Source organism: Cervus elaphus, chromosome X (assembly GCF_910594005.1).
Source record: "Cervus elaphus chromosome X, mCerEla1.1, whole genome shotgun sequence".
In the NCBI taxonomy this organism is placed as follows: Eukaryota; Metazoa; Chordata; class Mammalia; order Artiodactyla; family Cervidae; genus Cervus; species Cervus elaphus.
The window spans coordinates 174,865,760-174,891,301 of NC_057848.1; the positions used below are offsets into that span (position 1 = coordinate 174,865,760).

At 47.6% G+C, this 25,542-nt stretch overlaps 1 protein-coding gene across 3 annotated transcripts in view; it reads left to right on the forward strand.

Moving 5' to 3' along the window:
* Positions 1 to 25,542, forward strand: part of LOC122689400 (pseudouridine 5'-phosphatase) — a 71,267-nt gene that overhangs the window by 29,545 nt on the left and 16,180 nt on the right. For 2 of the 3 annotated variants that reach the window (XM_043895797.1, XM_043895798.1), the window contains exon 3: positions 23,429 to 23,658. The exons of the other annotated variant lie outside the window; for it this stretch is intronic. In XM_043895797.1, the coding sequence (XP_043751732.1) occupies positions 23,429 to 23,658 (230 nt within the window). The remainder of the gene's footprint in view (positions 1 to 23,428; positions 23,659 to 25,542) is intronic. 3 annotated transcript variants of the gene reach the window in all.

Below are 25,542 nucleotides of genomic sequence, written 5' to 3' on the forward strand. Positions count from 1 at the left end.
AAGAGCTGGATGTGACTCAGTGACTAAGCAGTAACAGCATCATGTGCTTGTCATTTTTAAGCTTTCTTAACATACATTCTTCTCTCGCTTTCCTGAGGTCTGAAAACATTTGCATTTTGTTTGTCTCAGTGTGACCTAGAGATCACATTCCTGAGAGAATTGCTTCCCAGTTTCAAATAGGTGGACTTTGCTTTTCACAATCAGATAGCGAATTCATGTTTCACCAGCTATGCAAACTTGAGCATGTCGATGATAGGCAAGCAGCTAAATCTCCCTAAATAAGTTTAAAAAAAAAAACTTATTTTAAGAGTTAAAGGTGTAATTCAGTTCTAACATGTCTGTTTGTGTGGCCTTTACTTGTTTTCCTTTGAGAGGAAAGATGACTTTTCTCCCCTGGGGCTTGTTAGCTGAAGATGGAACAACAGAACTGCCTGCTATTTCTTACTATAAGTGAGAAGGTCAAGAATGTTCTAGGTTACAGGGACAAAAATGGCATAAAAATGGAGTGTTATTTTAAGATTCTTCTAGGAAGAAAGGTGAATTCCTCAGTCTTTAGAATCCCTGGTGCTCAGGGAGAAAAAAGTTTATAGTCACAGCAGTAATTTTGGATTCAAAATGGTGTTAACATGAGTCATAGTCATTTTTGAAACATGTGTAATTATCTACGTTTATACATATATCCAGAGGGGCAGATTGAATATCCCCTGGAACGAGTGAATTTCCTGGAAAGGGCCCTGCTATTACTGCTGCGTGGTGTTATAAAGAAACCGTGTGGGCTGTTCTTGGATCACACACACACACACACACACACACACACACACACACACACACACCCACCCCTGTACATTACACATACATACACATGAATGCCACACACATGTTACACACACGCAAATATTTGTCACACACAAACACGTCACATGTATGTCACACATATACACATGTATGTCACAGAGATACACACACGCACACACACGTACCTCAGCATATGAGCACAAACACCATGATACACACTCCCTTCACCAGCTGCCTTTCTGGGCCGTTTGCACACGTTGGAATGCTAACAAGCGTTAATGATGGAAGCACGGCTATTAATCAGTGTCACAGGAAGCACTTAGCTAAAAGTTTACCAGCAACAGCATCCATCTCTCTCCACCTTGTACCTCGAGGAGCTGGAACTGTGTCCCCAGTAAACCCTAACTTCCATCCCTTCCTCTGTCTCTCTCTCCGGCTCCGGGGACCTACCCTTCTGCTTTCTGTCTCTGTGAATTTGAACTACTCTCGGTATCTCACATGGCACTAGTGTTAAACAGCCCACCTACCAGTGCAGGAGACGCGGGTTCAGTCGGTGGGTCAGGAAGATCCCCTGGAGAAGGGAACAGCAAACCCACTCCAGGATTCTTGCCTGGGGAACCCCATGCACAGAGGAGCCTGGCGGGCTACAGCCCATGGGGTCACACAGGGTCAGACCTCACTGAGTGAGCACGCACACACAGGTGTCTCACACAGTATTTGTCCTTTTGTGACTGACCTCGAGGTTCATCAGTGCTTTGATTTCACATGTTGTAGCATGTGACAGGATTCTCTGCCTTTGAAGACAGAATCATACTCTGTTGTATGGATGGGCCTCACTTAGCTTATCTCTTCATCTGTCAGTGAATACTTGGGTTGCTTCTGCCTCTTGGCTACTGTGAAAACCACTGCTGTGAACATGTGTATACAAATACCTCTTTAAGACCTTGCTTTTATTTATTTTTTGGGGGGTACAGTCCCAGAAGTGCAATTATCAAATGATAAGGTGATTCTCTTTAGTGTTTTGAGGGTCCCCCCGACTGTCTTGTATATTGGCTGTGTCGTTTTATTCTGCCTCCAGCAGTCCACCAGGGTTCAAGTTTCTCCACATTCTCACCAACTCTGGTTAGTTTCTCTCTCTTTTTGATAGTAAACGTCCTAATGTGTGTGAAGCCATTATCTCTTGGTTTTGAATTTCTTGAATAATTGATGACATAGAGCGTTGTTTCCTGCTGTTAGCCATTTGTGTGTCTTCTTTGGAGAAATGTTTATTCAAGTCCTTTGCCCATTTTTTGATAGTTTTTTTTTTTTTCTTGTTGAGTCCTAGGAATTCTTCATATAATAAATTCTAGATACCACTTATCAGCTAGGTGGTTTGTAGGTATTTCCTCCCGTTTCAAAGGTTGCTTCTTCACTGTGTTGAGTGTGTCCCTTGATATCCAGAACTTTTTAAGTTTGATGTACTCCCATTGACTATTCCTGCTCTTGCTTGTGTTTTTAGTATCATATCCAAGAGTTAAAAAAAAATTCCTGTGTCGTAATGCTTTCTTTCTGTTTTCTTTTAGGAATTTTGTAGTTTTAGCTCTTACCTTTAGGCCTTTAATCCATATTATATTAACTTTTGTATATGGTAGAAGGGTCCAGCTTTATTCTTTCCATTTGGATATCCATGTTCCCAAACACACTTTCTTGAAGAGACTTTCCTTTTCTCTGTTGAGTAGTCTTGGGCGCCTTGTTGAAAGGTCACCTGGGCATTATACCTGTGAAGAGTTATTTCCAGGCTCTCTATTCGATTCCATTGGTCTATATGTCTGTCTTTATGTCAGCACCAGACTGTTTTAATTACCGTACCTTTGTAATGTGTTTTGAAACCTGGAAGTGTGAGATTCTCCAAGTTTGTTCTTCTTTTCCAAGATAGTTTATGTCTATTCAGGTTCCACTGAGAGTCCATATAAATGTTGGCATTGATTTCTGTATTTCAACAAAAAGTGCCGTTGGGATTTTGGTATGGATTCCTCTGAATCTGTAGACCACTTTGTGTACTATGGGCACAATAAAAGTTAGATCTTCTGGCCCATGGATATGGGATGTCTTTCCAATTTATGTCTTCTGTCGTTTATTCTACCAGTATTTTGTAGTTTCAGCATTAGAGGTCTTTCACCTTCTTTTATTTCTCTTTGACATAGTTGTAAGTGGATTTGTTCAAATGTTCTTTTCAGATTTTTCATTGTTCGTGTGTAGAAATGCGACTGGCTTTTGTATGCTGATTTTTATCACCTGCAGTTTTGCTGAAGTTTATTAATAGCACTAGTAGTCTTATGTATATGTGTGGAATCTTTAGAGTTTTCTACCTTTAAGACCATTTCACGTGCAAACAGATGACTTCACTTCTTCCTTTCCGGTGTGGATGTCTTTTGTTTCTTTTCCTTGCCTCGTTGCTCTGGCTAGGACTTACAGAGCTGTGTGAAATAAACGCAACAAGAGAAAGCATTGTTTTCTTGTTTACGATCGCAGAGAAAGCTTTCAGCCTTTTAACACTGAGTATGATGTTAGCTATGGAATTTTCATATATGGCTTTTATTATGTCGAGGTCCTTTTCTTTTATTCCCAGTCTGAGTGTTTATATCATGAAAGGGTGTTGAGTTTTTTCCAAATGCTTTTTCTGCATCAGCTGAGACGATCCTTTGGGTTTTGTTCTTCATTTTGTTAATATGGCGTCTCGCGTTGATTTTTTTTTTGTATGTTGAACCATCCTTAAGACTCCAGGAATAAATCCCTCTTCTTCACGGTGTAGAAGGATCCTCTTAACATGCTATTCAAATAAGTTTGCTAGTATCTTGTTGAGTGTGTTTGCCTCAGTTTCTGTCGTTTCTTTGTTTGGCTTTGGTGCCCTGGTAATGCTGGCCTGAGAGGATGAGTTTGGGAGTGTATCGTCCTCTTTTAATTGTGGGGAAGAGTTTGAGTACTATTTGTGCTAATTCTTTACAGTCTGGTGGAGTTCTCTGGAGAATCCATTTGGTCCCGTTTTCCTTGTTGGACGGCTTCTGATGACTGAATTAATCTCCGTAATACTTAGAGGTTTGAACAGACTTTGTTTTTGCTTTGATCTCGATAGCTTGTATATTTCTAGCAATTCATCTGTTTCTTTCAGGCTATTCACTGTGTTTGCTTACAGGTTTTCACATTATTCTCTTTGAATCCCTTTTATTTTTGTGCCATTGGTTTTAATGTACTCGCTTTCATTTCTAGTTGTATTTATGAGTCTGGTTTTGTGTTTTTTTTTTCCCTCACTAATCCAGCTAAGTCTATATCATTCATATTTGACATGGAGTCTCTTTCATTAACATACAAAGCACCCTTGATGGTTTAGGCACACAAATATCCTCTTCTTTTTCTACCCAAGCCTTTCCAAGTGGTTTTCCTTCCAGAATTTTGGTGTTTTTTTCTAAGATATGCCTGAGACATGGTGGTAGTGGTTTAGGCGCTGAGTTGTATCTGACTCTTGGAGAGCCCCATGGCTTATAACCCACAGCTTATAACCAGGCTCCTCTGTCAATGGGCCTTCCCAGGCAAGAACCCTGAAGTGGGTTGCCATTTCCTTCTCCAGGGGATCTTCCCAACCCCGGGGTCCAATCCATGTCTCCTGCTCAGCAGGCAGATTCTTCCCTGCGAAGCCACCAGGGAAACCCATACTTGAGATATATTCTACTACAGTTCCAAGAAAATGATGTCTTATGCAGCTAGCCTGGTAGTCTGGCCGGAATGCCAACAAGTCTATATCATGAAGGCTGCTTGGTGATCCAGTCCATGTAGTATCCTCTTCTTCTCTTTCCCAGTGACCAGGTATCATTTAAATGATACCCAATCCTGTAATCACTGAAGAGAACTGAGCCCCAAAACCAGCTCCAGCACAGAAATGAGGCAAGAACTTGTTCTTCCTAGACAGTTCAGTCCTGCTGAAGTTGCCCGGAAGACTCTTCTTTGTCTCTGCATGTATCACATGCCAGTCACAGACACAGGAAGGACAGAGCTCTAGTTTCTACTCAGAAAGACATGCTGCACCCCCGAGTTCCCATCTATGCCACCTTCCCCCCATCACCTCTTTCACGTGATCCAAAGCTGAGTTCCACCACAGAGCTGACCTCCCTACCATGGAGTCCGGGGAGTGGTGACCATAGCCAGAAAAAGTGCCCACTGCCCTCTCTGCAGATCCAGGTGTCCCTCTTGTCCTCTTTGTCCGCTTTGATTTCGTCATGCAGCTGAGGAAGGTAGAGTTGGGGCCCTTGACTTCCGTTTCTTTTCCTTCTGCAGGTGTTTACTGGTGGGGCATTTTCGGCTGGGTCAAGGCACCTTGAGCCCATGAGAGAAAGGAGCCTGTCTGTAGAGAGGGTGTTATTATGAATTCTGTATCCTTCATTTTGGAGGATGAAATGGCAGCCCACTCCAGCATCCTTGCCTGGAGAATCCCCACAGACAGGCGGGCTGCAGTCCATGGGGTCGCAGAGTCGGACACGACTGAGCGACTAACACAGACGTCCTTCATTCTGATGCCGCAGCTCTGCCTTCAGGTGAGCGCTGTGGCCCAGCTGGTCCTTAGTGCGGAAGCGAGGGCAGGTTGCCAGGGAAACAGGCCCCACCATAGTGATGCGGGAGGTCTGCCTGGCCCGTCACCAGGGTGACCGGCTCCCCTAATTGTGAGGTGGGCATGGCTCTGCCTGGGTCCCGCCTCACCGAGGGTCGGGCTGGCCCGTGCGGCTTGGAGGCCAGGCACGGGTGACTTGATTACCTTCTCATGAGCTGTGGACACCTTTCTTTCTTTATTTTTTTTTTTTTAATTTATTTTTTTGTCATACATTGATATGAATCAGCCATAGATTTTCTTTAAAATGGGCCGTGTGTACTGCCCCGTGACATGGACCCCTCGGGAGCGCAGGTCCACCTCCACCTTGGAGTGTTGCCTGTGTGTCGCCCATGGGGACAGGTCCAAGGTGGAGATGAGTCTGACCCGAACTGGTCCTTGCTGGGGCTTGGAAGTACTTTTTTTTTTAAACTTTTTATTTTATATTGAGGTATAGAAGATTAACAATATTATGACAGTTTCACGTGGACAGTGAAGGCACTCAGCCATACATGTGCATGTATCCATTCTCCCCCAAACTCCCCTCCCATCCAGGCTGCTACATGACATTGACCAGTGTTCCCTGTGCTGGACAGCAGGTCCTTGCTGGTTCTCCATGATAAACACAACAGTGTGCCCATGTCCATCCCAGACTCCCTGACTATCCCTTCCCCCATCTTTCCCCCCTGGTGACTGAAAGGTTATTACAGAGTATTGAGCAGAATTCCCTGTGCTGGACAGCAGGTCCTTGCTGGTTCTCCATGTTAAATACAGCAGTGTGTCCGTGTCCATCCTAAACTTCCTAACTATCCCTTCCTGCCATCAGGACAGAAGTACTTCGTTCAGTATGTCCTGTAAGCATTTACCACATCCCTTAGTGATGAAATATAGAATGTAAGTCAGCCAAGGGTCTAATTATTTTCTGAGAATAGACATCTTAACTGTGGCAAAAGTTTTTGACAAAAAGAAATACTGAAATGTATCTGGTTTTACATAGGAAAAATTTTGACACGAATGTAAGGAAACTGTCAGAACAGTGTTCCCCATGAAGGGTGCTGGTAACCTCCGGTGTATTTTCTTTTTAATTATTGTTTTTTAGTTTTAAAAATTACCTCTTTAGTTTTGGCTACGCTAGGTCTTCGTTGCTGTGAATGGGCTTTGTCTAGCGGAGGCGAGCCTAGGCTACTGATTTTGATGCGTGAGATTCTTACTGCGGTGGCTTCTCTTGTTGATAAGCACGAGCTCTAGGCCATAGCTGTCTCACAGCCTGTGAGGTCTTTTCTTCCTAGCCAGGGCTAGAACCTATGACCCCTGCACTGGGAGGTGGGTTTGTAACCCCTGGAGCACCAGGAAAGTTCACCTCCACTGTCTTGTGGAGCAGATAGCTTCCGTCACAGGTTCTTGGAGATACATGACGGGAATGTGTTTGGGCATCATTTAAGCAGGAGAAAGTTGGTTTGGAAAGCCAGTAAATAAAGTCGGTGGTTTTTAATGGTGTGAAGTCCCCGAGAAGGTCTCCTGTTGCCATGGCTCTCTGCTCTTCCTGCTCTTTTTCCCTGGGGGTGGGGGTGTGGGGGGATTTCCCACGGAAAAGCCCAGGACGTGACTCTAGGGCCTCTGGAGGAGACTGGGACAAGGCCCCGCCCAGGACTGCTGGCCCGTGTACACTGCCCTGTGATACGGGCCCCTCAGGAGCATGGGTCCACCTCCACCGTGGAGTGTTGCCTGGGTGTTGCCCGTGGGGACAGGTCCCAGGTGGAGACAGGTCTGACCTGGGCAGGTCCTTGCCGGGTCTTGGAAGTTACTCACGCCAGGACAGGCTCGGAAGTCACTCACGCTCCTCTCCGGGAGCGCCCTAAAGACTACAACGCAGCCACCCAGCAGGCAGCATTTTCCCTGGGGGCCGCCCTGGGCCCAGTCCACCCAAGCCCCTTTCTCCTTGGCCAGGCACCCGAGCCTCATGTCTGTTTCCACCCGTCTGCCTTTCGCTTTTCTGTTTTGTTCTTCATTTGTCTTGCGCCTTTAGTCCCCCATGGCCGTCAGCTGGCATGACCATCTCCCGCCAGCGCACTTTGTGAATATGCCTTCCACCATCCTGGCAAGAAGGCACTCACTTTCTCAGGGTGTCTCTGTAACTTCCCCCTTCCTTTACTTAATCGTTATGTGCACCTGCTGCTGAGCGGGTGCTCAGGGAGACGCAAAAGAAAGGTCTCCTTCTCCAAGCAGTCCATAATCAAGGTAGGACACACGCATCTCAGTTCAGTTCAGTCACTCAGTCGTGTCTGACTCTTTGCGACCCTGTGGACTGCAGCACTCTCCTTTGCGACCCTGTGGACTGCAGCACTCCAGGCCTCCCTGTGCATCACCATCTCCCGGAGCTTGCTCAAACTCATGTCCATTGAGTCGTAGAGTTGACTAAAATGTCTTCATCTTTTTTTTCTTATACATAAATAAATTTCAGTTCTTATCAGGTCAGTTCAGTCGCTCAGTCGTGTCTGACTTCTTGTTAAAACCACGCACCTTATAGTCTGTGGGATTCTCCAGGCCGGAATATTGGAGTGGGTAGCCGTGGGAATCTTCCCAACCCAGGGATGGAACCCAGGTCTCCCGCATTGCAGGAGGATTCTTTACCAGCTGAGCCCCCAGGGAGGCCCCATTACTTACTGTTGAACAGGGATTCCCAGGTGGTGCTAGTGGTAAAGAACCTTCCTGCCAGGTTCAATCCCTGGGTGGGGAAGATCGCCTGGAGAAGGAAATGGCAGCCCACTCCAGTATTCTTGCCTGCAGCATCCCATGGACAGAGGAGCCTGGTGGGCTACAGTCCCTGGGGCTGCAAAGAGTCACATACAACTGAATTGGCTTAGCACGCACACACTGTTTAGCCATTCAGGGTGCCTCCCTCCAGACCATTTCTTAGGATACCTCTGTGATGCATATGTACACACTCACACACACACACACACATCCCTTAAAGGAATAAAAAAAAATAAATTTCACCACCATCCAAAGCAAGTAAACACGTGATGCACAGAATGAAAATCCTGAAATATTTAAATTACATTGCTTGGCCGTTTTCATAGGAAGTGACAGGTGTTAAGGCAGTGAGAGCTTTTTTTTTTGGCTTGTATATGAGGTGAGTCTCCTTTAAGAGCCTGAGGAGTGTCAGGGTCTAGCTGAGAGCCAAGTCCTCCGTGTGTTCTCACATGTGCCTGCGTGTCAGCCTCGGGTCATCTTAGCACAAGCACTGTACAGGCGATGCTCTGCATTCCTGCGAGGTGTGAGTGACCCGCCCAGAGACGCTCGGAGCTGCCCTCTGACTGGTAGGGGCTCCAGTCTGCAGAGCCGCCCTGTGTCCAGGGCAGGATTTGGAGAACAGGCCCGTCAAAGGCAACGACCCCTCACAGGAAGAGTCCCCTTCCAGGCTGTGCCACGCCCCAGAGCCTGAAATTTCCACCCGCCCCACTCTTTTTAAAATTTTTTTCTTTTTGTTCCCATTTATTTTTATTAGTTGGAGGCTAATTACTTTACAATACTGTAGTGGTTTTTGCCATACATTGACATGAATCAGCCATGGATTTACATGTATTCCCCATCCCAATCCCCCCCTCCCACCTTCCTCTCCACCCGATCCCTCTGGGTCTTCCCAGTGCACCAGGCCCGAGCACTTGTCTCATGCATCCAACCTGGGCTGGTGATCTGTTTCACTATAGATAATATACATGTTTCAATGCTGTTCTCTCGAAACATCCTACCCTCACCTTCTCCCACAGACTCCAAAAGTCTGTTCTGTACATCTGTGTCTCTTTTTCTGTTTTGCATATAGGATCATTGTTACCATCTTTCTAAATTCCATATATATGCGTTAGTATACTGTATTGGTCTTTATCTTAACTGGCTTACTTCACTCTGTATAATGGGCTCCAGTTTCATCCATCTCATTAGAACTGATTCAAATGAATTCTTTTTAACAGCTGAGTAATATTCCATGGTGTATATGTACCACAGCTTCCTTATCCATTCGTCTGCTGATGGGCATCTAGGTTGCTTCCATGTCCTGGCTATTATAAACAGTGCTGCGATGAACATTGGGGTGCACGTGTCTCTTTCAGATCTGGTTTCCTCAGTGTGTATGCCCAGAAGTGGGATTGCTGGGTCATATGGCAGTCCTATTTCCAGTTTTTTAAGGAATCTCCACACTGTTCTCCATAGTGGCTGTACTAGTTTGCATTCCCACCAACAGTTTAAGAGGGTTCCCTTTTCTCCACACCCTCTCTGGCATTTATTGCTTGTAGACTTTTGGATAGCAGCCATCCTGACTGGTGTGTAATGGTACCTCATTGTGGTTTTGATTTGCATTTCTCTGATAATGAGTGATGTTGAGCATCTTTTCATGTGTTTGTTAGCCATCTGTATGTCTTCTTTGGAGAAATGTCTGTTTAGTTCTTGGGCCCATTTTTTGATTGGGTCATGAATTTTTCTGGAATTGAGCTTCAGGAGTTGCTTGTATATTTTTGAGATTAATCCTTTGTCTGTTGCTTCATTTGCTATTATTTTCTCCCATTCTGAAGGCTGTCTTTTCACCTTGTTTATAGTTTCCTTTGTAGTGCAAAAGCTTTTAAGTTTCATTAGGTCCCATTTGTTTTTTTTTTGCTTTTGTTTCCAATATTCTGGGAGGTGTGTCATAGAGGATCCTGCTGTGATTCATGTCAGAGAGTGTTTTGCCTATGTTCTCCTCTTGGAGTTTTATAGTTTCTGGTCTTACATTTAGATCTTTAATCCATTTTGAGTTTATTTTTGTGTATGGTGTTAGAAAGTGTTCTAGTTTCATTCTTTTACAAGTGGTTGACCAGTGTTCCCAGCACCACTTGTTAAAGAGGTTGTCTTTTTTCCATTGTATATCCTTGCCTCCTTTGTCGAAGATAAGATGTCCATAGGTACGTGGATTTATCTCTGGGCTTTCTATTCTGTTCCACTGATCTATATTTCTGTCTTTGTGCCAGTACCATACTGTCTTGATGACTGTGGCTTTGTAGTAGAGTCTGAAGTCAGGCAGGTTGATTCCTCCAGTTCCATTCTTCTTTCTCAAGATTGCTTTGGCTATTTGAGGTTTTTTGTATTTCCATACAAATTGTGAAATTATTTGTTCTAGTTCTGTGAAGAATACCGTTGGTAGCTTGATAGGGATTGCATTGAATCTATAGATTGCTTTGGGTAGTATAGCCATTTTCACAATATTGATTCTTCCAATCCATGAACATGGTATGTTTCTCCATCTATTTGTGTCCTCTTTTATTTCTTTCATCAGTGTTTTATAGTTTTCTATGTATAGGTCTTTTGTTTCTTTAGGTAGATATACTCCTAAGTATTTTATTCTTTTTGTTGCAATGGTGCATGGTATTGTTTCCTTAATTTCTCTTTGTTTTCTCATTGATAGTGTATAGGAATGCAAGGCATTTCTGTGTATTAATTTTATATCCTGCAACTTTACTATATTCATTGATTAGCTCTAGTAATTTTCTGGAAGAGTCTTTAGGGTTTTCTATGTAGAGGATCATGTCATCTGCAAACAGCGAGAGTCTCACTTCTTCTTTTCCTATCTGGATTCCTTTTACTTCTTTTTCTGCTCTGATTGCTGTGGCCAAAACTTCCAACACTATGTTGAATAGTAGTGGTGAGAGTGGGCACCGTTGTCTTGTTCCTGAATTTAGGGGAAATGCTTTCAATTTTTCACCATTGAGGGTGATGCTTGCTGTGGGTTTGTCATATATAGCTTTTATTATGTTGAGTTATGTTCCTTCTATTCCTGCTTTCTGGAGAGTTTTAATCATAAATGGGTGTTGAATTTTGTCAAAGGCTCTTTCTGCATCTATTGAGATAATCATATTTTTTTATCTTTCAATTTTTTAATGTGGTGTATTACACTGATTGATTTGCGGACATTAAAGAATCCTTGCATTCCTGGGATAAAGCCCACTTGGTCATGATGTATGATTTTTTAAATATGTTGTTGGATTCTGCTTGCTAGAATTTTGTTACGGATTTTTGCATCTATGTTCATCAGTGATATTGGCCTGTAGTTTTCTTATTTTGTGGCATCTTTGTCTGGTTTTGGAGTTAGGGTGATGGTGGCCTCATAGAATGAGTTTGGAAGCTTACCTTCTTCTGCAATTTTCTGGAAGAGTTTGAGGAAGATAGGTGTTAGCTTTTCTCTAAATTTTTGGTAGAATTCAGCTGTGAAGCCATCTGGTCCTGGGCTTTTGTTTGCTGGAAGATTTCTGATTACAGTTTTGATTTCCTTGCTTGTGATGGGTCTGTTAAGATCTTCTATTTCTCTCTGGTTCAGTTTTGGAAAGTTATACTTTTCTAAGAATTTGTCCATTTCTTCCAAGTTGTCCATTTTATTGGCATAGAGCTGCTGGTAGTAGTCTCTGATGATTCTTTGTATTTCAGTGTTGTCTGTTGTGATCTCTCCATTTTCATTTCTAATTTTGTTAATTTGGTTCTTCTCTCTTCGTTTCTTAATGAGTCTTGCTAATGGTTTGTCAATTCTGTTTACTTTTTCAAAAAACCAGCTTTTAGCTTTGTTGATTTTTGCTATGGTCTCTTTAGTTTCTTTTGCGTTTATTTCTGCGCTAATTTTTAAGATTTCTTTCCTTCTGCTAACCCTGGGGTACTTCATTTCTTCCTTCTCTAATTGCTTTAGGTGTAGAGTTAGGTTATTTATTTGGCTTTTTTCTTGTTTCTTGAAGTAAGCCTGTAATGCTATGAACCTTCCCCTTAGCACTGCTTTTACAGTGTCCCATAGGTTTTGGGTTGTTGTGTTTTCATTTTCATTCATTTCTATGCATATTTTGATTTCTTTTTTGATTTTTCTATGATTTATTGGTTATTCAGAAGCATGTTATTTAGCCTCCATATGTTTGAATTTTTAATAAATTTTTTCCTGTAATTCAGATCTAATCTTACTGCTCTGTGGTCAGAAAAGATGACTGGAATGATTTCAATTTTTTTGAATTTCCCAAGGCTAGATTTATGGCCCAGGATGTGATCTATTCTGGAGAAAGTTCCGTGTGCACTTGAGAAAAAGGTGAAGTTGATTGTTTTGGGGTGAAATGTCCTATAGATATCAATTAGGTCTAGCTGGTCAATTATGTCATTTAAAGTCTGTGTTTCCTTGTTAATTTTCTGTTTAGTTGATCTATCCATAGTTGTGAGTGGGGTATTAAAGTCTCCCACTATTATTGTGTTACTATTAATTTCCTATTTCATACTCATTAGCGTTTGCCTTACATATTGCGGTGCTCCTATGTTGGGTGCATATATATTTATAATTGTTATATCTTCTTCTTGGATTGATCCTTTGATCATTATGTAGTGTCCTTCTTTGTCTCTTTTCACAGCCTTCATTTTAAAGTCTATTTTATCTGATATGAGTATTGCGACTCCTGCTTTCTTTTGTTCTCCGTTTGCGTGAAATATTTTTTTCCAGCCCTTCACTTTTAGTCTGTATGTGTCTCTTGTTTTGAGGTGGGTCTCTTGTAGACAGCATATATAGAGGTCTTGTTTTTCTTTCCATTCAGCCAGTCTTTGTCTTTTGGTTGGGGCATTCAACCCATTTACATTTAAGGTAATTATTGATAGGTATGGTCCTGTTGGCATTTACTTTGTTGTTTGGCGTTCACGTTTATAGAACCTTTCTGTCTTTCCTATATAGAGAAGATCCTTTAGCATTTGTTGAAGAGCTGGTTTGGTGGTGCTGAGTTCTCTTAGCTTTTGCTTGTCTGTAAAGCTTTTGAATTCTCCTTCATATCTGAATGAGATCCTTGCTGGGTACAGTAATCTAGGTTGTAGGTTATTCTCTTTCATTACTTTCAGTATGTCCTGCCATGCCCTTCTGGCCTCAAGAGTTTCTATTGATAGATCAGCTGTTATCCTTATGGGAATCCCTTTGTGTATTATGTGTTGTTTCTCCCTTGCTGCTTTTAATGTTTGTTCTTTGTGTTTGATCTTTGTTAATTTGATTAATATGTGTCTTGGGGTGTTTCGCCTTGGGTTTATCCTGTTTGGGACTCTCTGGGTTTCTTGGGCCTGTGTAACTATTTCCTTCCCCATTTTAGGGAAGTTTTCAGCTATTATCTCCTCGAGTATTTTCTCATGGCCTTTCTTTTTGTCTTCTTCTGCTGGGACTCCTATGATTCGAATGTTGGGGCATTTCACATTGTCCCAGAGGTCCCTGAGGTTGTCCTCATTTCTTTTGATTCTTTTTTCTTTTTCCCTCTCTGCTTCATTTATTTCCACCATTTTATCTTCTTCCTCACTTACCCTATCTTCTGTCTCCGTTATTCTACTCTTGGTTCCCTCCAGAGTGTTTTTGATCTCATTTATTGCATTATTCATTTTTAATTGACTCTTTTTTTATTTCTTCTAGGTCCTTATTAAACATTTCTTGCATCTTCTCAGTCTTTGTGTCCAGGCTATCTGTAAGTCCATTTTGTTTTCAAGATTTTGGATCATTTTTATTATCATTATTCTAAATTCTTTTTCAGGTAGATTCCCTATCTCCTCCTCTTTTGTTTGACTTGGTGGGCATTTTTCATGTTCCTTTACCTGTTGGGTATTTCTCTGCCTTTTCATCTTGTTTAGATTGCAGTGTCTGGAGTGGCCTTTCTGTATTCTGGAGGTCTGTGGTTCCTTTTTATTGTGGAGGTTTCTCCCAGTGGGTGGCGCTGGGTGTGTAGCTTGTCGAGGTTTGCTGGTTAGAGAAGCTTGTGTCGGTGTTCTGGTGGGTGGAGCTGGATTTCTTCTCTCTTGAGTGCAATGGAATGTCCAGTAGTGAGTTTTGAGATGGGTATATGGGTTTGGTGTGACTTTGGGCAGCCTGTATGTTGACGCTCAGGGCTATTTTCCTGTGTTGCTGGATAATTTGCGTGGTATGTCTTACTCTGGAACTTATTGGCTCTTGGGTGGTGGTTGGTTTCAGTGTAGGTATGGAGGCTTTTGGATGATCTCTTACTACTTAACCTTCCCTGTAGTCAGGAGTTTTCTGGTGTTCTCAGGTTTTGGGCTTAAGTCTCCTGCCTCTGGATTTCAGTCGTATTCTTCCAGTAGCCTCAAGACTTCTCCAACTATGCAGCACTGATAATAAAACTTCTAGGTTAGTGGTGAAAAGATTCTCCCCCGTGAGGGACACCCAGAGAGGTTCACAGAGTTACATGAAGAAGAGGAGAGGGAGGAGGGAGATAGAGATGAGCAGGAGGAGAAAAAGGGGGACTCAAGAGGAGAGAGACAAATCTACGCAGTTGTCTGTTCCCAGAGTGCTCTCCGTAGCCCAGACACCCACAAAGATTCACAGAATTGGATTGGGAAGAGAAGGGGGATGGAGGAAATAGAGGTGTTCTCAGGTAGAAAAAGGAGAGTCAAAAGGGGGAGAGAGTAATCATCACACTCCTGAGTAAAAATGGGTACTGAATATTGGATTCTTAAATGTCCAAAATTGATATCATATACTGAAAAACAAAGATTAAAAATCTAGAGTAGAGGTTAGACTCTTAAAAATACAATATTAAAACAAAAACACAAAAAATTTAAGAAATATATATGAAGTTTGGTTTAAAAATAGGGCTGCCTTTTTTTTTGCAAGGTTATAGTGAAATAAAAATGAAAATTAAGGATTAATAGAGGATTTTAAAAAAAATAAGAGAAAAAAAATTAAAAAAATTTTTTAAATTAAAAACATAGTAAAAATATATGAAAATGGAAGTTAAGGAGTAATAGAGGAGTAATAGGGAATTTTAAAAGAAAATAAAAGAAAAAATAAAAATTAAAAAAAAAAGAAAAAAATTTTTTTAATTAAACAAACAAACAAACAAAAAATGTAAATATATATCTGGGAATTTCTTTGGAGCTGTTGCGGTCAGTGTGGGTTCGGTTCAGTTTCAGATAGCTCCTCGTTCCAGCTACACTTCTCGATATCTACAGGCCCCTTCCGGTGTAGTCGGTGTTACCTACAGGGCTTTTAATCTGTTGCCCCTGTCACTTCTGAAGCTGTTCCCTTTGTGTATTTGGCCTCTGTTTGCAGGTCTCTTCAGTGCCTAATTTCCGCCCTGACACAGGCGGGCGGAGGTGGTCTCTTGTTCAGGTTTGCTGGTTCAGTCCTGCTGCGGGGAGGGAGGGGCGCTGCAGACAAATGTCACTGGCGGGTGTGGGGAGCACTCGCCGTGTTCCGGCCACACTGGCTTTGCCCCCGCTCATGGGTGTGTGCTGTGGTGGGGAGAGGGGGAAGGGGCACTGCAGACAGATATCGCTGTGTGTGTGGGTAGCTCTCACAGTGTTCTGGCCACACTGGGTTTGCCCCCGCTCACGGGTGTGTGCTCTCCCCGTCTACACTGCTCAGGCTCCCGGCTGCTCTATATGGAGCGGGCCCTGAGTTGCGAGCGGTTCCAGTTTTTGGGTATTCCACAAAAGCGCGGACTCAGTTGTGCCTGCGTTTTTTGCCTTCCCCGCCTGGAGCAACTCAGGCAGCCAGGAGCTTGACGGGCCCACTCTCCCCGGGTGTGGTGCGCCTTGTCCCCTCTGCGGGCCCAGCCTCAGTTTCCGCGCGGGACAGTCGGGTGCGTGCGCCTTGTGTCTGGTCTCTAGCGACCCTCCCGGCAGATGTCAACCATCCAGAATCTCAGGAAGTCTTTGGTTAGAAACTGGGAGCCTGTTTGCAGTTTGGTAGGGGATGCCGTCTCTGGGGCTGACTTTGCCCCTTTCCCCTCCCCCCTGCCTCCTGCCTCCGGCAGGGGATGGGCCAGTCCGCTGCCGGCTAGCTCTTCTCTGGGATCGCTCAGTTCTTCCTTTGTTCTGCGAACAGGCCCGCCTTTGTTCTGCGAACCGGCCCGCAGCCTGTTCGGGCTGGTTAATTTTCTCTCTCTCTCCTGCTATCCCACAGTTTAAGTTGCTATCTCAAGTTAGCTCCCTCCGATTGCCCTCAGGGCATTCAGGCCCAGTCCTTGCCCTAAGCAATGCTGCCCGCTCCTCTCCGTTCGGCCCCCACTTGCTGGTGGTGGATGCGGGCGTCTGGGGTACTTTTCTGCTTTTAGGCACGTCATCTGTGGGTTTTATTTATTTTTCCTCCCGGTTAGGTTGCCCTCCAAGATTCAAAAACTTCCCCTAGACCCGCCAATGAGAGGGTTTGCTGGTGTTTGGAAACTTTCTCTATTAAGACTCCCTTCCCGGGATGGGTCTCCGTCCCTAGCTCTTTTGTCTCTCTTTTTACCTTTTATATTTTGTCCTACCTCCTTTCAAAGACGATGGGCTGCTTTTCTGGGCACCTGATGTCTTCTGCTAGCGGCCAGAAGTTGTTTTGTGAAGTTTGCTCAGCTTTCAAATGTTCTTTTGATGAATTTGTGGGGGAGAAAGTGGTCTCCCTGTCCTTTTCCTCCACCGTCTTAGCTCCTCCTCCACCCGCCCCACTCTTGAGGGTGACTTCCCTGGTGGCTCAGACGATAAATGATCCTGCCTGCAATGCGGGAACCCTGGGTCACAAAGATCCACCGTTGAGGTCGTGCCAGTGGTGAGGAACCCCCCCCACTGCCATTGCAGGAGATGAAAGAGACCCGGGTTCAATCCCTGGTTCGGGAAGATCCCTTGAAGCAGGGAATGACTACCCGCTGCAGTATTCTTGCCTGGAGAATCCCAGGGACAGAGGAGCCTGGTGGGCTGCAGTCCATGGGGCCGCAAAGAGTCAGACGCCACAGTTGGAAGCAGAATGGCCCTCAGAGTGAGCCAGCAGGAGGTTATCCCCTTTACCTGCCCTGGAATGAGCTCGAGCTTGTGGCCTGTGGTCATGCCATTCCAAAGTGGCCGATTAGAAATCCGTAGTGAGGTTAAAATGCAGGCATTGCTCAGCGTGCCCTTTGAAGGGGCACAAGTGTCAGCTCGGATGTTGTTTCGGGGGGCTCCGAAGAGCTCCGGTACCAGAGTCCTTCTGTCACAGTACAGAGAGGAGTTCAGAGAGAGCAAAGTGGTGCATAAGATGTGGTTAATTAGAATAAGAGGCCTGTGAGGCTTACAAGCAGGTGGATGTGACTTGCCACGCCCCGAGAACTTGGTGGGCCACAGTTGTATAATCAAAAGAAAAGTAGGGAGGAGGAGGAGACCACCTTTTTCCTCATTCTTGAGTAGATGTCAGGCTTCCATCATCAGCTCCTCCTCCAGGTTGGGCAGGGGAGTTTTCTTGTCTTGCATGGTCAAGCTAGTTCACGAGGTATTGTCTGTTCATGTGTGGAGAGCATGACTAAATCTCTGAGCTCACTGGGCGGGACGCAGGCCTCACGCCACCAGCCTTTTATTGTGAGGGGGCAAGTCTCCTGCTTCCGTCCCATGCTTTTGCCGCTCAGTTCCAATCCTCTGCCCACCTGATGGGAAGAACTGACCCATTGGAAAAGACCCTGATGCTGGGAAAGACTGAAGGTGGGAGGAGAAGGGGACGGCAGAGGATGAGATGGCTGGATGGCATCACCGACTCGATGGACATGAGTTTGAGTAAACTCCAGGAGATGGTGATGGACAGGGAGGCCTGGCGTGCTGCAGTCCATGGGGTCGCAAAGAGTCCGACACGACTGAGTGACTGAACTGAGTAAAGCCTGCCTGGTTTTGTGGTTAAGCAGCTCTCCTTTTGTGAGTGATCATTTAACCTGCAGGGTCTCCCATATTTTTTGTACTTGCTCTTCCAGCTTCTGGGGGCTCCAGGTGTCTGTCCCTGGGCTAGTGGCCGCCTCTCTCCACCTTCACATGGCTTCTCCTCTGTGCCCGTTGCCCCTTCTTCTCTTGTGAGGACACCAGTTACTAAGGGCCTCAGTTGCTGTGTTAGGAACGTCTGTGGGTCTCTCCGAGTTCATATAGTTGAGGTCCTGACCCGCGGTGTTACTGCATTTGGAGGTGACCCAGTTGAGGGGTGGTGAGCTCATGAGGGTGGCGCCCCAGGAATGGGATTAGCACCCTTCTGCGAGAGGCCCCGCAGGGCTCGCTCACCCCCCCAACCTGCCCACATCAGGACCCAAGGCAGGTGGCCGTGAGCCAGAAAGAGGGCCTGCTCAGGAGACCCTGGGCATCTGGGCGCCTTGGTCTCAATGGCAGCCTGCAGACCTGTGAGAAACAGATTCCCGTGTTTACACAGCAGCCAGGCCGGTGGGGCCGCGTGACAACAGCTGGAGCAGAGGAAGGCAGACGTCACTGGGTTCACGCGTGCGTTGCTCAGGCTCTCTCTTTCCAACCCCCATGGACCGTAGCCCGCCAGGCTCCTCTGTCCATGGGGTTCTCCAGGCAAGAATACTGCAGTGGGTTGGCATTTTCTTCTTCAGGGGAATCTTCCCGACCCAGGGATCCAACCTGAATCTCCCGTGTCTCCCGCATTGGCAGGCAGATTCTTAACCGCCGCGCCAACTGGGAAGTCCCACTGGGTTTAGGGCTGACCCTAAATCCATGCTGATCTCATTCTGAAGGTCCTTCATCACCTCTGCACAGACCCTCATTGTCCCAGCTCAGCTCAATTCAGAAGCCCCAGGGGTGAGGACCTCACCTCTGCACAGACCCTCACTGTCCCAGGTCAGTTCACGTTCAGAAACCTCAGAGGTGAGGACCCCATGTCTGCACAGACCCATGTCCCAGGTCAGTTCACGGTCAGAAACCTCAGAGGAGAGGACCCCACGTCTGCACAGACCCATGTCCCAGGTCAGTTCACGGTCAGAAACCCCAGGGGTGAGGACCTCACCTCTGCTCAGACCCATGTCCCAGGTCAGTTCACATTCAGAAGCATCAAGAGTGAGGACCTCACATCTGCACAGACCCATGTCCCAGGTCAGTTCATGGTCAGAAGCCCCAGGGGTGAGGACCTCACCTCTGCTCGACCCACTTCCTAGGTCAGTTCACAGTCAGAAGCATCAGGAGTGAGGACCTCACCTCTGCTCAGAGCCATGTCCCAGGTCAGTTCACAGTCAGAAGCATTAGGGGTGAGGACCTCACCTCTACACAGACCCTCATTGTCCCGGGTCAGTTCACGGTCAGAAGCCCCAGGGGTGAGGGCCTCACCTCCCTTTCGGGGCCCGCCACTGGACCCACTGGCGTCCCCTGTGACCTGTGCCTCCACATGACAGCCAGTCACCCCCCAGGCAGTGGTAAGGCCACCATCCAGGAGGAGTGGTCTCCCTTCCACACGCGGGCTGCGAGGAGGAGGGATCGAGCCTCGTGTCCAGCAATGCTCGGGTTGGAGGTCCGGGCCGGTGAAGCCCGTGCCAGGACGGCGTGGTGTCTGCTTTCCCCCCCCCCCCCCGTGGCTCCGTCCGCTGAACGCTCACCCCGCCGCCTCCCCGCAGGACTCTGGACTCCGCGGCTGCTCTGCGGGTCCCGGGATGCGTGCCGAGCCCATCCCTGGGCGGCGTCTCCTCCCGCCACGTCCTCTCTGCTCCCAGCCACAACGCGTCTCCCAGTTCAGGTGAAGTGTCACAAAGGACTCCTGAGCTAGCCAGGGGGCTGCTGGGTACAGCCCCCCAGCACCTGAGTTCTAGGCAGCAGCTGAGAGAACCCGTGTCCCGTCGACCTCTTCTGCATGCTTCCGTGTTCAGACCCACTTGCCTGGCTCTTGCGTGTGCAGACCCACTTGCCTGGCTCTTGCGTGTTCAGACCCACTTGCCTGGCTCTTGCGTGTGCAGACCCACTTGCCTGGCTCTTCCGTGTTCAGACCCACTTGCCTGGCTCTTCCGTGTTCAGACCCACTTGCCTGGCTCTTGCGTGTGCAGACCCACTTGCCTGGCTCTTGCGTGTGCAGACCCACTTGCCTGGCTCTTGCGTGTTCAGACCCACTTGCCTGGCTCTTCCGTGTTCAGACCCACTTGCCTGGCTCTTGCGTGTTCAGACCCACTTGCCTGGCTCTTGCGTGTGCAGACCCACTTGCCTGGCTCTTCCGTGTTCAGACCCACTTGCCTGGCTCTTGCGTGTGCAGACCCACTTTCTGGGCAGCCTCCGTGTCTCTCCTCACCAGCCCGAGGCCTCTCGGCTGAAGTCGAACAGAAACACCTCTCAGCATCCCTGATCCTCAGCGTTTCTTCTCCCCTTCCCTGTAGATCACTCCTGGGAGTGCTCATTCTTTGTAGCAAGAGCGATCTGTCTGTGCCCAGCCGTGAAACCCAGTTGAGCACCTCGAGGTTACCAGCTGTCTGCTGGCTGGGTGTCATTTATGTACCTAATTAATGAGCTTCTGTGCAGGACAGAAGTCCCATCATGTTTCTAGTCTTCTACGTCTCAGAGAGACTGAGAAAAAGTCAGTGTACAATATTTAAAGGACAAAAGTTTTTGAAGGAATCGGGCAGTAGTGTGTTAATGTCAGGAGATTTGCGTGACTGATGAGTGACTGTAACCTAAATTTGATGCATCGGTGGCAACCAGGGCTGCTACCATCTCGTGGGGCCTTACCTTGCCGTGTGAGCCTTTATGGGCGGGACCTTTTACAGGCTTTCCTTCACAGCATCACCACCAGGAACCCTAATCGTTGCTATATGACAGGACAGAACCGAGCCCCAGAGATGGGGTCGACTTGCCACAGGCTGTGGTCAGCCTCCCTGTCTCCGGGCTCATGTGTGTGTCCATCTCAGACATCTTCATGGAGCTCGTCTGATTTTAAAAGAGTCGTTCCCGGACTCCCCTGGGGTTCCAGTGGTTAGGAATCCTCCTTCCAGTACAGGAGCCACGGGTTTGCTCCCTGGTCTGGGAAGTAAGTTCCCATGTGCCGTGGGCCAGCTAAACCAGGGCAATGCAGCTATGGAGGAAGTCTGCACACTGCAACAGAGATCCTGCGTGCCGTGACTAATATAAATATTAGTCAAAAATAAATACAGCCAAAAATAAATGCATCAATAAAAGCTATAAATCTTAAAAAAAAAAAATTGTCATCCAAAAACGTTTTCATTCATTCCCCTGTGGATAAAAATGTTGACTATATTCCAATATAGGCTTCCTTGTATGTATTTATTTTGGTATAGTATTGCACCGTTATGTTAGTGCATTACAAAGTATTCACAGAACGAGAAGTATTTGAAGGATGAGCTAAAATGACATCAACTATGTTTAAATTTTTATAATCAATAGCATCAGAGAACTCTTCCAGCAAAATTTCTTTTTCGAGTAGGTTTTCAAGGAAAGCGTATATTTAAATTTGCTCCAATGTTTAGTATGTTGGTTTCCTATTGGGTCATACAACTTGAACCTTTTATTTTAGATGCATATCATGTTGATATTCAGTTTTAATCACCACATCCAGGGCAAGATGATTATTGGATGTGTATTTGTCATAGGCATTCTTTCATCCTTTTAATTCACCAGTTCCATGAAGGTTTTTTATGGAAATTTAGCTAATGTAATTCTACATATTGGTCGTTAGTTGTTGCAAGCTAATTGAATAGTGTGGCTTTTTAATATTTTGAAATAACAGGTTCCAACCCCATAGCAACTCTTCAAGTAGAATTCTTTCATTGTGGTTGTAAGTTGGCTTCAGTGTGAGGTTAAGTGTGTGTGTTCACAAGACATGTGGGTCTGTAATTTTTTGTATGCCTTTCTCCAGCTTCGGTATCAGAAAAGTGCTGGTCTCAAAAAAAGCAAGTTGGGAAATAAGTGTTCCCTGTGATTTTCTGAGGTTTCCTTAGAATTGGCATTGTTTCATCCTGGGATGTTTGGTTAAGTTTGCCAGTGAGGGCGTGCGGTGCTAAGTCTGGGACGGTTCTTAGCTACAGATTCAGTCTCTTTCCCATGGATCTAGGGCTAATTACATTATCGCTATGTTCCTGAGTGAGCTGGCAAAGATCTCTTCCAAAGAACTTCTTTCTTTTCGAAATAACTTGTCCATTTCCTCTACGTTGTCAAATTTATTGGCAGCTCCCCAGGTTTGCTCTGATAGTAGTAGAGCTTTAGTCACTCAGTTGTGTAGAACTTTTTGAGACCTCGTGGACTGTGGCCCACCAGGCGATTTCTCCGTCCATGGAATTTCCCAGGCAAGAATACCGCAGTGGGTTGCCATTCTCCTCCTCCAGGGGATCTTCCCAACCCAGGGATCAATCCAGCATCTCCTGTGTCTCCTGCATTGCAGGTGGATTCTTTTATTTTTAGTTCTTTAAATTTATTATTTTGAATTGAAGGATAATTCCTTTACAATAATATTTTTATTCCCGCCTTACATCCACATGAATCAGTCACGGTGTACATGTGTCCCCTCCCTCTTGAACTCCCCTCCCACCTCCCACCCCACGCCTCCCCTGAAGGTTGTCACAGAGCCCCAGGTTGAGTTCTGTGACTCATCCAGCAAATTCCCCCCGGCTGTCTGTTTTACATACGGTCATGTATGTGTTTCCATGCTCCTCTGTCTATTCCTCCCACCCTCTCCCTCTCCCACTGTGTCCACAAGCCTGCTCTCTGTGTCTGCGTCTGCACTGCTGCCCTGCAAATAGTTCATCAGTACCATCTTTCTAGAGGCCCACGCATGTGTGTTAATATACGATAATTTCTTCTCTTTCTGACTGACTTCCCTCTGTATAAGAGACTCCAGGTTCATCCACCTCATCAGAACTGACTAAAACGTGTTCCTTTGTATGGCTGAGTAATATTCCACCGTGTGCATGTACCACGGCTTCTTTATCCATCCATCTGTGGATGGACATCCAGGTTCCTTCCCGTCCTAGCTATTGTCTGTAGATAGTGCTCAGGTGGATCCTTTACCCGCTGAGCCGCAGGGAGGCCCTCGCTCCGTCAGGGCTGGCGAGCAGAGCACCGGCAGTCCCAGCACAGTCGCCTCTGGTCCTCTGGGAAGGGCCATCCCCGTGCCCTGAACTGCTTTCCCACGTTGGTGTTGAGTGCAGATGGCCCCGTGCTGACATCCCCGCCCCGTGAGGACAGCGATGAGATCAGAGGAGGCTGCAGGCTTGGGGGGGCGCGGGCTGCCCGAGGCCTGCCCACGCCACCCCAGACGGTCTCCCCCTCCCCCTGCCCCAGGCGTGGAGAAGCTGATCTGCCACCTGCGCAAGCACGATGTGCCGTGCGCCGTGGCCACCAGCTCGGGGACGGCGTCCTTCCAGCTGAAGACCAGCCGCCACCAGGACTTCTTCGGCCTCTTCCACCACGTGGTGCTGGGCGACGACCCGGAGGTGCGGAGCGGGAAGCCGGAGCCGGACATCTTCCTGGCCTGTGCGCGCCGCTTTTCTCCGGCTCCTCCCGCCGACAAGGTACGCGGCGCGGCTGGGAACGGGGGAGACACCCGGTGCGGGTCGGGGGGCTCTCGATGTCCACGCAGACGGCTGCTGCATGGCTCCTGAGACTGGGGTGAGGGCACTGCGGCAGAGGGGGCGCCGTGCCCGGGGACGGCCCTTCACTTCGTTGGGGGGGAGCGCGGCTGCCCCGAGGCACCCACCAGACAGAACCGCCCGGGGCGCCCGGGTGGGTCCCGGGGCGCCTGGACCTGACCAAGCGCTGCCGACGGGCCCCGTGCGGGGAGGGGCCTTCAGTGACGCGGGTCTCCCGCGTCCTCGTTTGTGACGCGCACGTGCAGCGCCGTTCGGCGATTGTGACGTCAGTCAGCCACCCTCGCCGCCCCTCTGCCTGCGCGCTTCTCGGAGATACTTGGTCACCGCCGAGCTGGTGCCCGCGAGGGCCCTGGGTTTTCCCTGAGCGGTCGCCAGGCTTCTGTGTGTTTCTCCCGCTGGAAGGGGCTGCAGGGGGAGCTCCACCTTGCATCATGCAGGGTCCCCTGTGGGGAGGGGAGGCGGTGTCTGAGCCTGGGGGAGGCTGTCGGCGAGCGGTGGTGCCTCGTGGCGCACCGGGGCTGCCGAGGTGCGGGGCGGAGCCTCGGCTGTCCGCAGGTGCAGATTCCGGAGCATCCGGGGGCTTCTCCAGAGGCGTTGCTCCTGGTGACCCCCGGTGTCCTCGCCAGGCAGGGCGTGTATCCAGTGGGGGTGATGGCGTTCCCAGCTGGTTCCTGGATCCTGGGTCGGGTGCCTTGTGAGGGACTGGAGCAGGGAAGAGCGTTTCCCTGGAAGGTCTTCTCACTGTTGTGGCCTCTCTCTAACCAGTGAGCCGGTGATGGGACCCAGCCTGGTGCCACAGAAATCACAGCCCCACGACTGTTACTCCAAAACCGGCCTCCGGAGGCAGCTGAGATGGGGGAGTGTTCTTGAATGACCTGCTTTTGAGGTTCAGAACCTGACTTGCTGCCTTCAACCTGTAACGGCAGTCGAAACACAGAACCTCTTCCCCCCACTGGGTCTCCCGTGATTCAATATACCTACGACGTGAGCTCCCTAGAGTCAGTGCAGACCTCGGGTTCTGGGCTCAGGCCACCCCCACCCCCCACCCCCGGACGTACCCCACTTCACACGCCAGTCACGAACGGAGGCATCCGGGCCACTCACAGTTCTCCCTGGCCGATCCCAAGCTTGGGGATCCCACAGAGCCCCCTACCTCCACAGTTGTAATTCACTAGAATGACGCAGAAGTCAGGAAGATGCTGTGCTTGCCTTCACTGGCTTACCTTAAGAATGCAACTCATCGAAAGTCCCCTGGCAGCCCAGTGGCTAAGACTTGGGGCTCCCAGAGCAGGGGGCCTGGGTTCGCTCCCTGGTCAGGGAACTGGGTCCCACATCGCCGTCATTAGGAGTCTGCATGCCACAGCCAGAGAGCGAAGCTTCTGCCTGCCACAGCTAAGAGGCAGTGCAGCCAAATACACATTTATAAACAGCCCAGGAGCCCTGCAGAGGAAGAGCTGTGTGGGGCAAGGGGTCGGTGGCTGGCCTGCTGGAGCACTCAGCCTACTGGGGTGCACCAGCCTCCAGCACCCGCCTTTCTCCAGCTCCAAGGGCCTCCTTGTTTGCCAGGGGTCTTTGTGGAGGCTCCATTGCCTCGGTGAATTCACTGGTCCTTGGTAAATCAATGCATCCTGCTGGCCCTGGAGATGAGGGGGTGATTTACAAGTAGCACCCTCCAATCAGGGCTTGGGGTGGGACACAACCAGGAGCCCATCAGCAACCCCCCCCCCACCCCGCGTCCTGAATCCATCTCCTGCCCCAGGATACTCAGGCATGCTTGAAAGGGGATTTACTATGAATGACACGGAA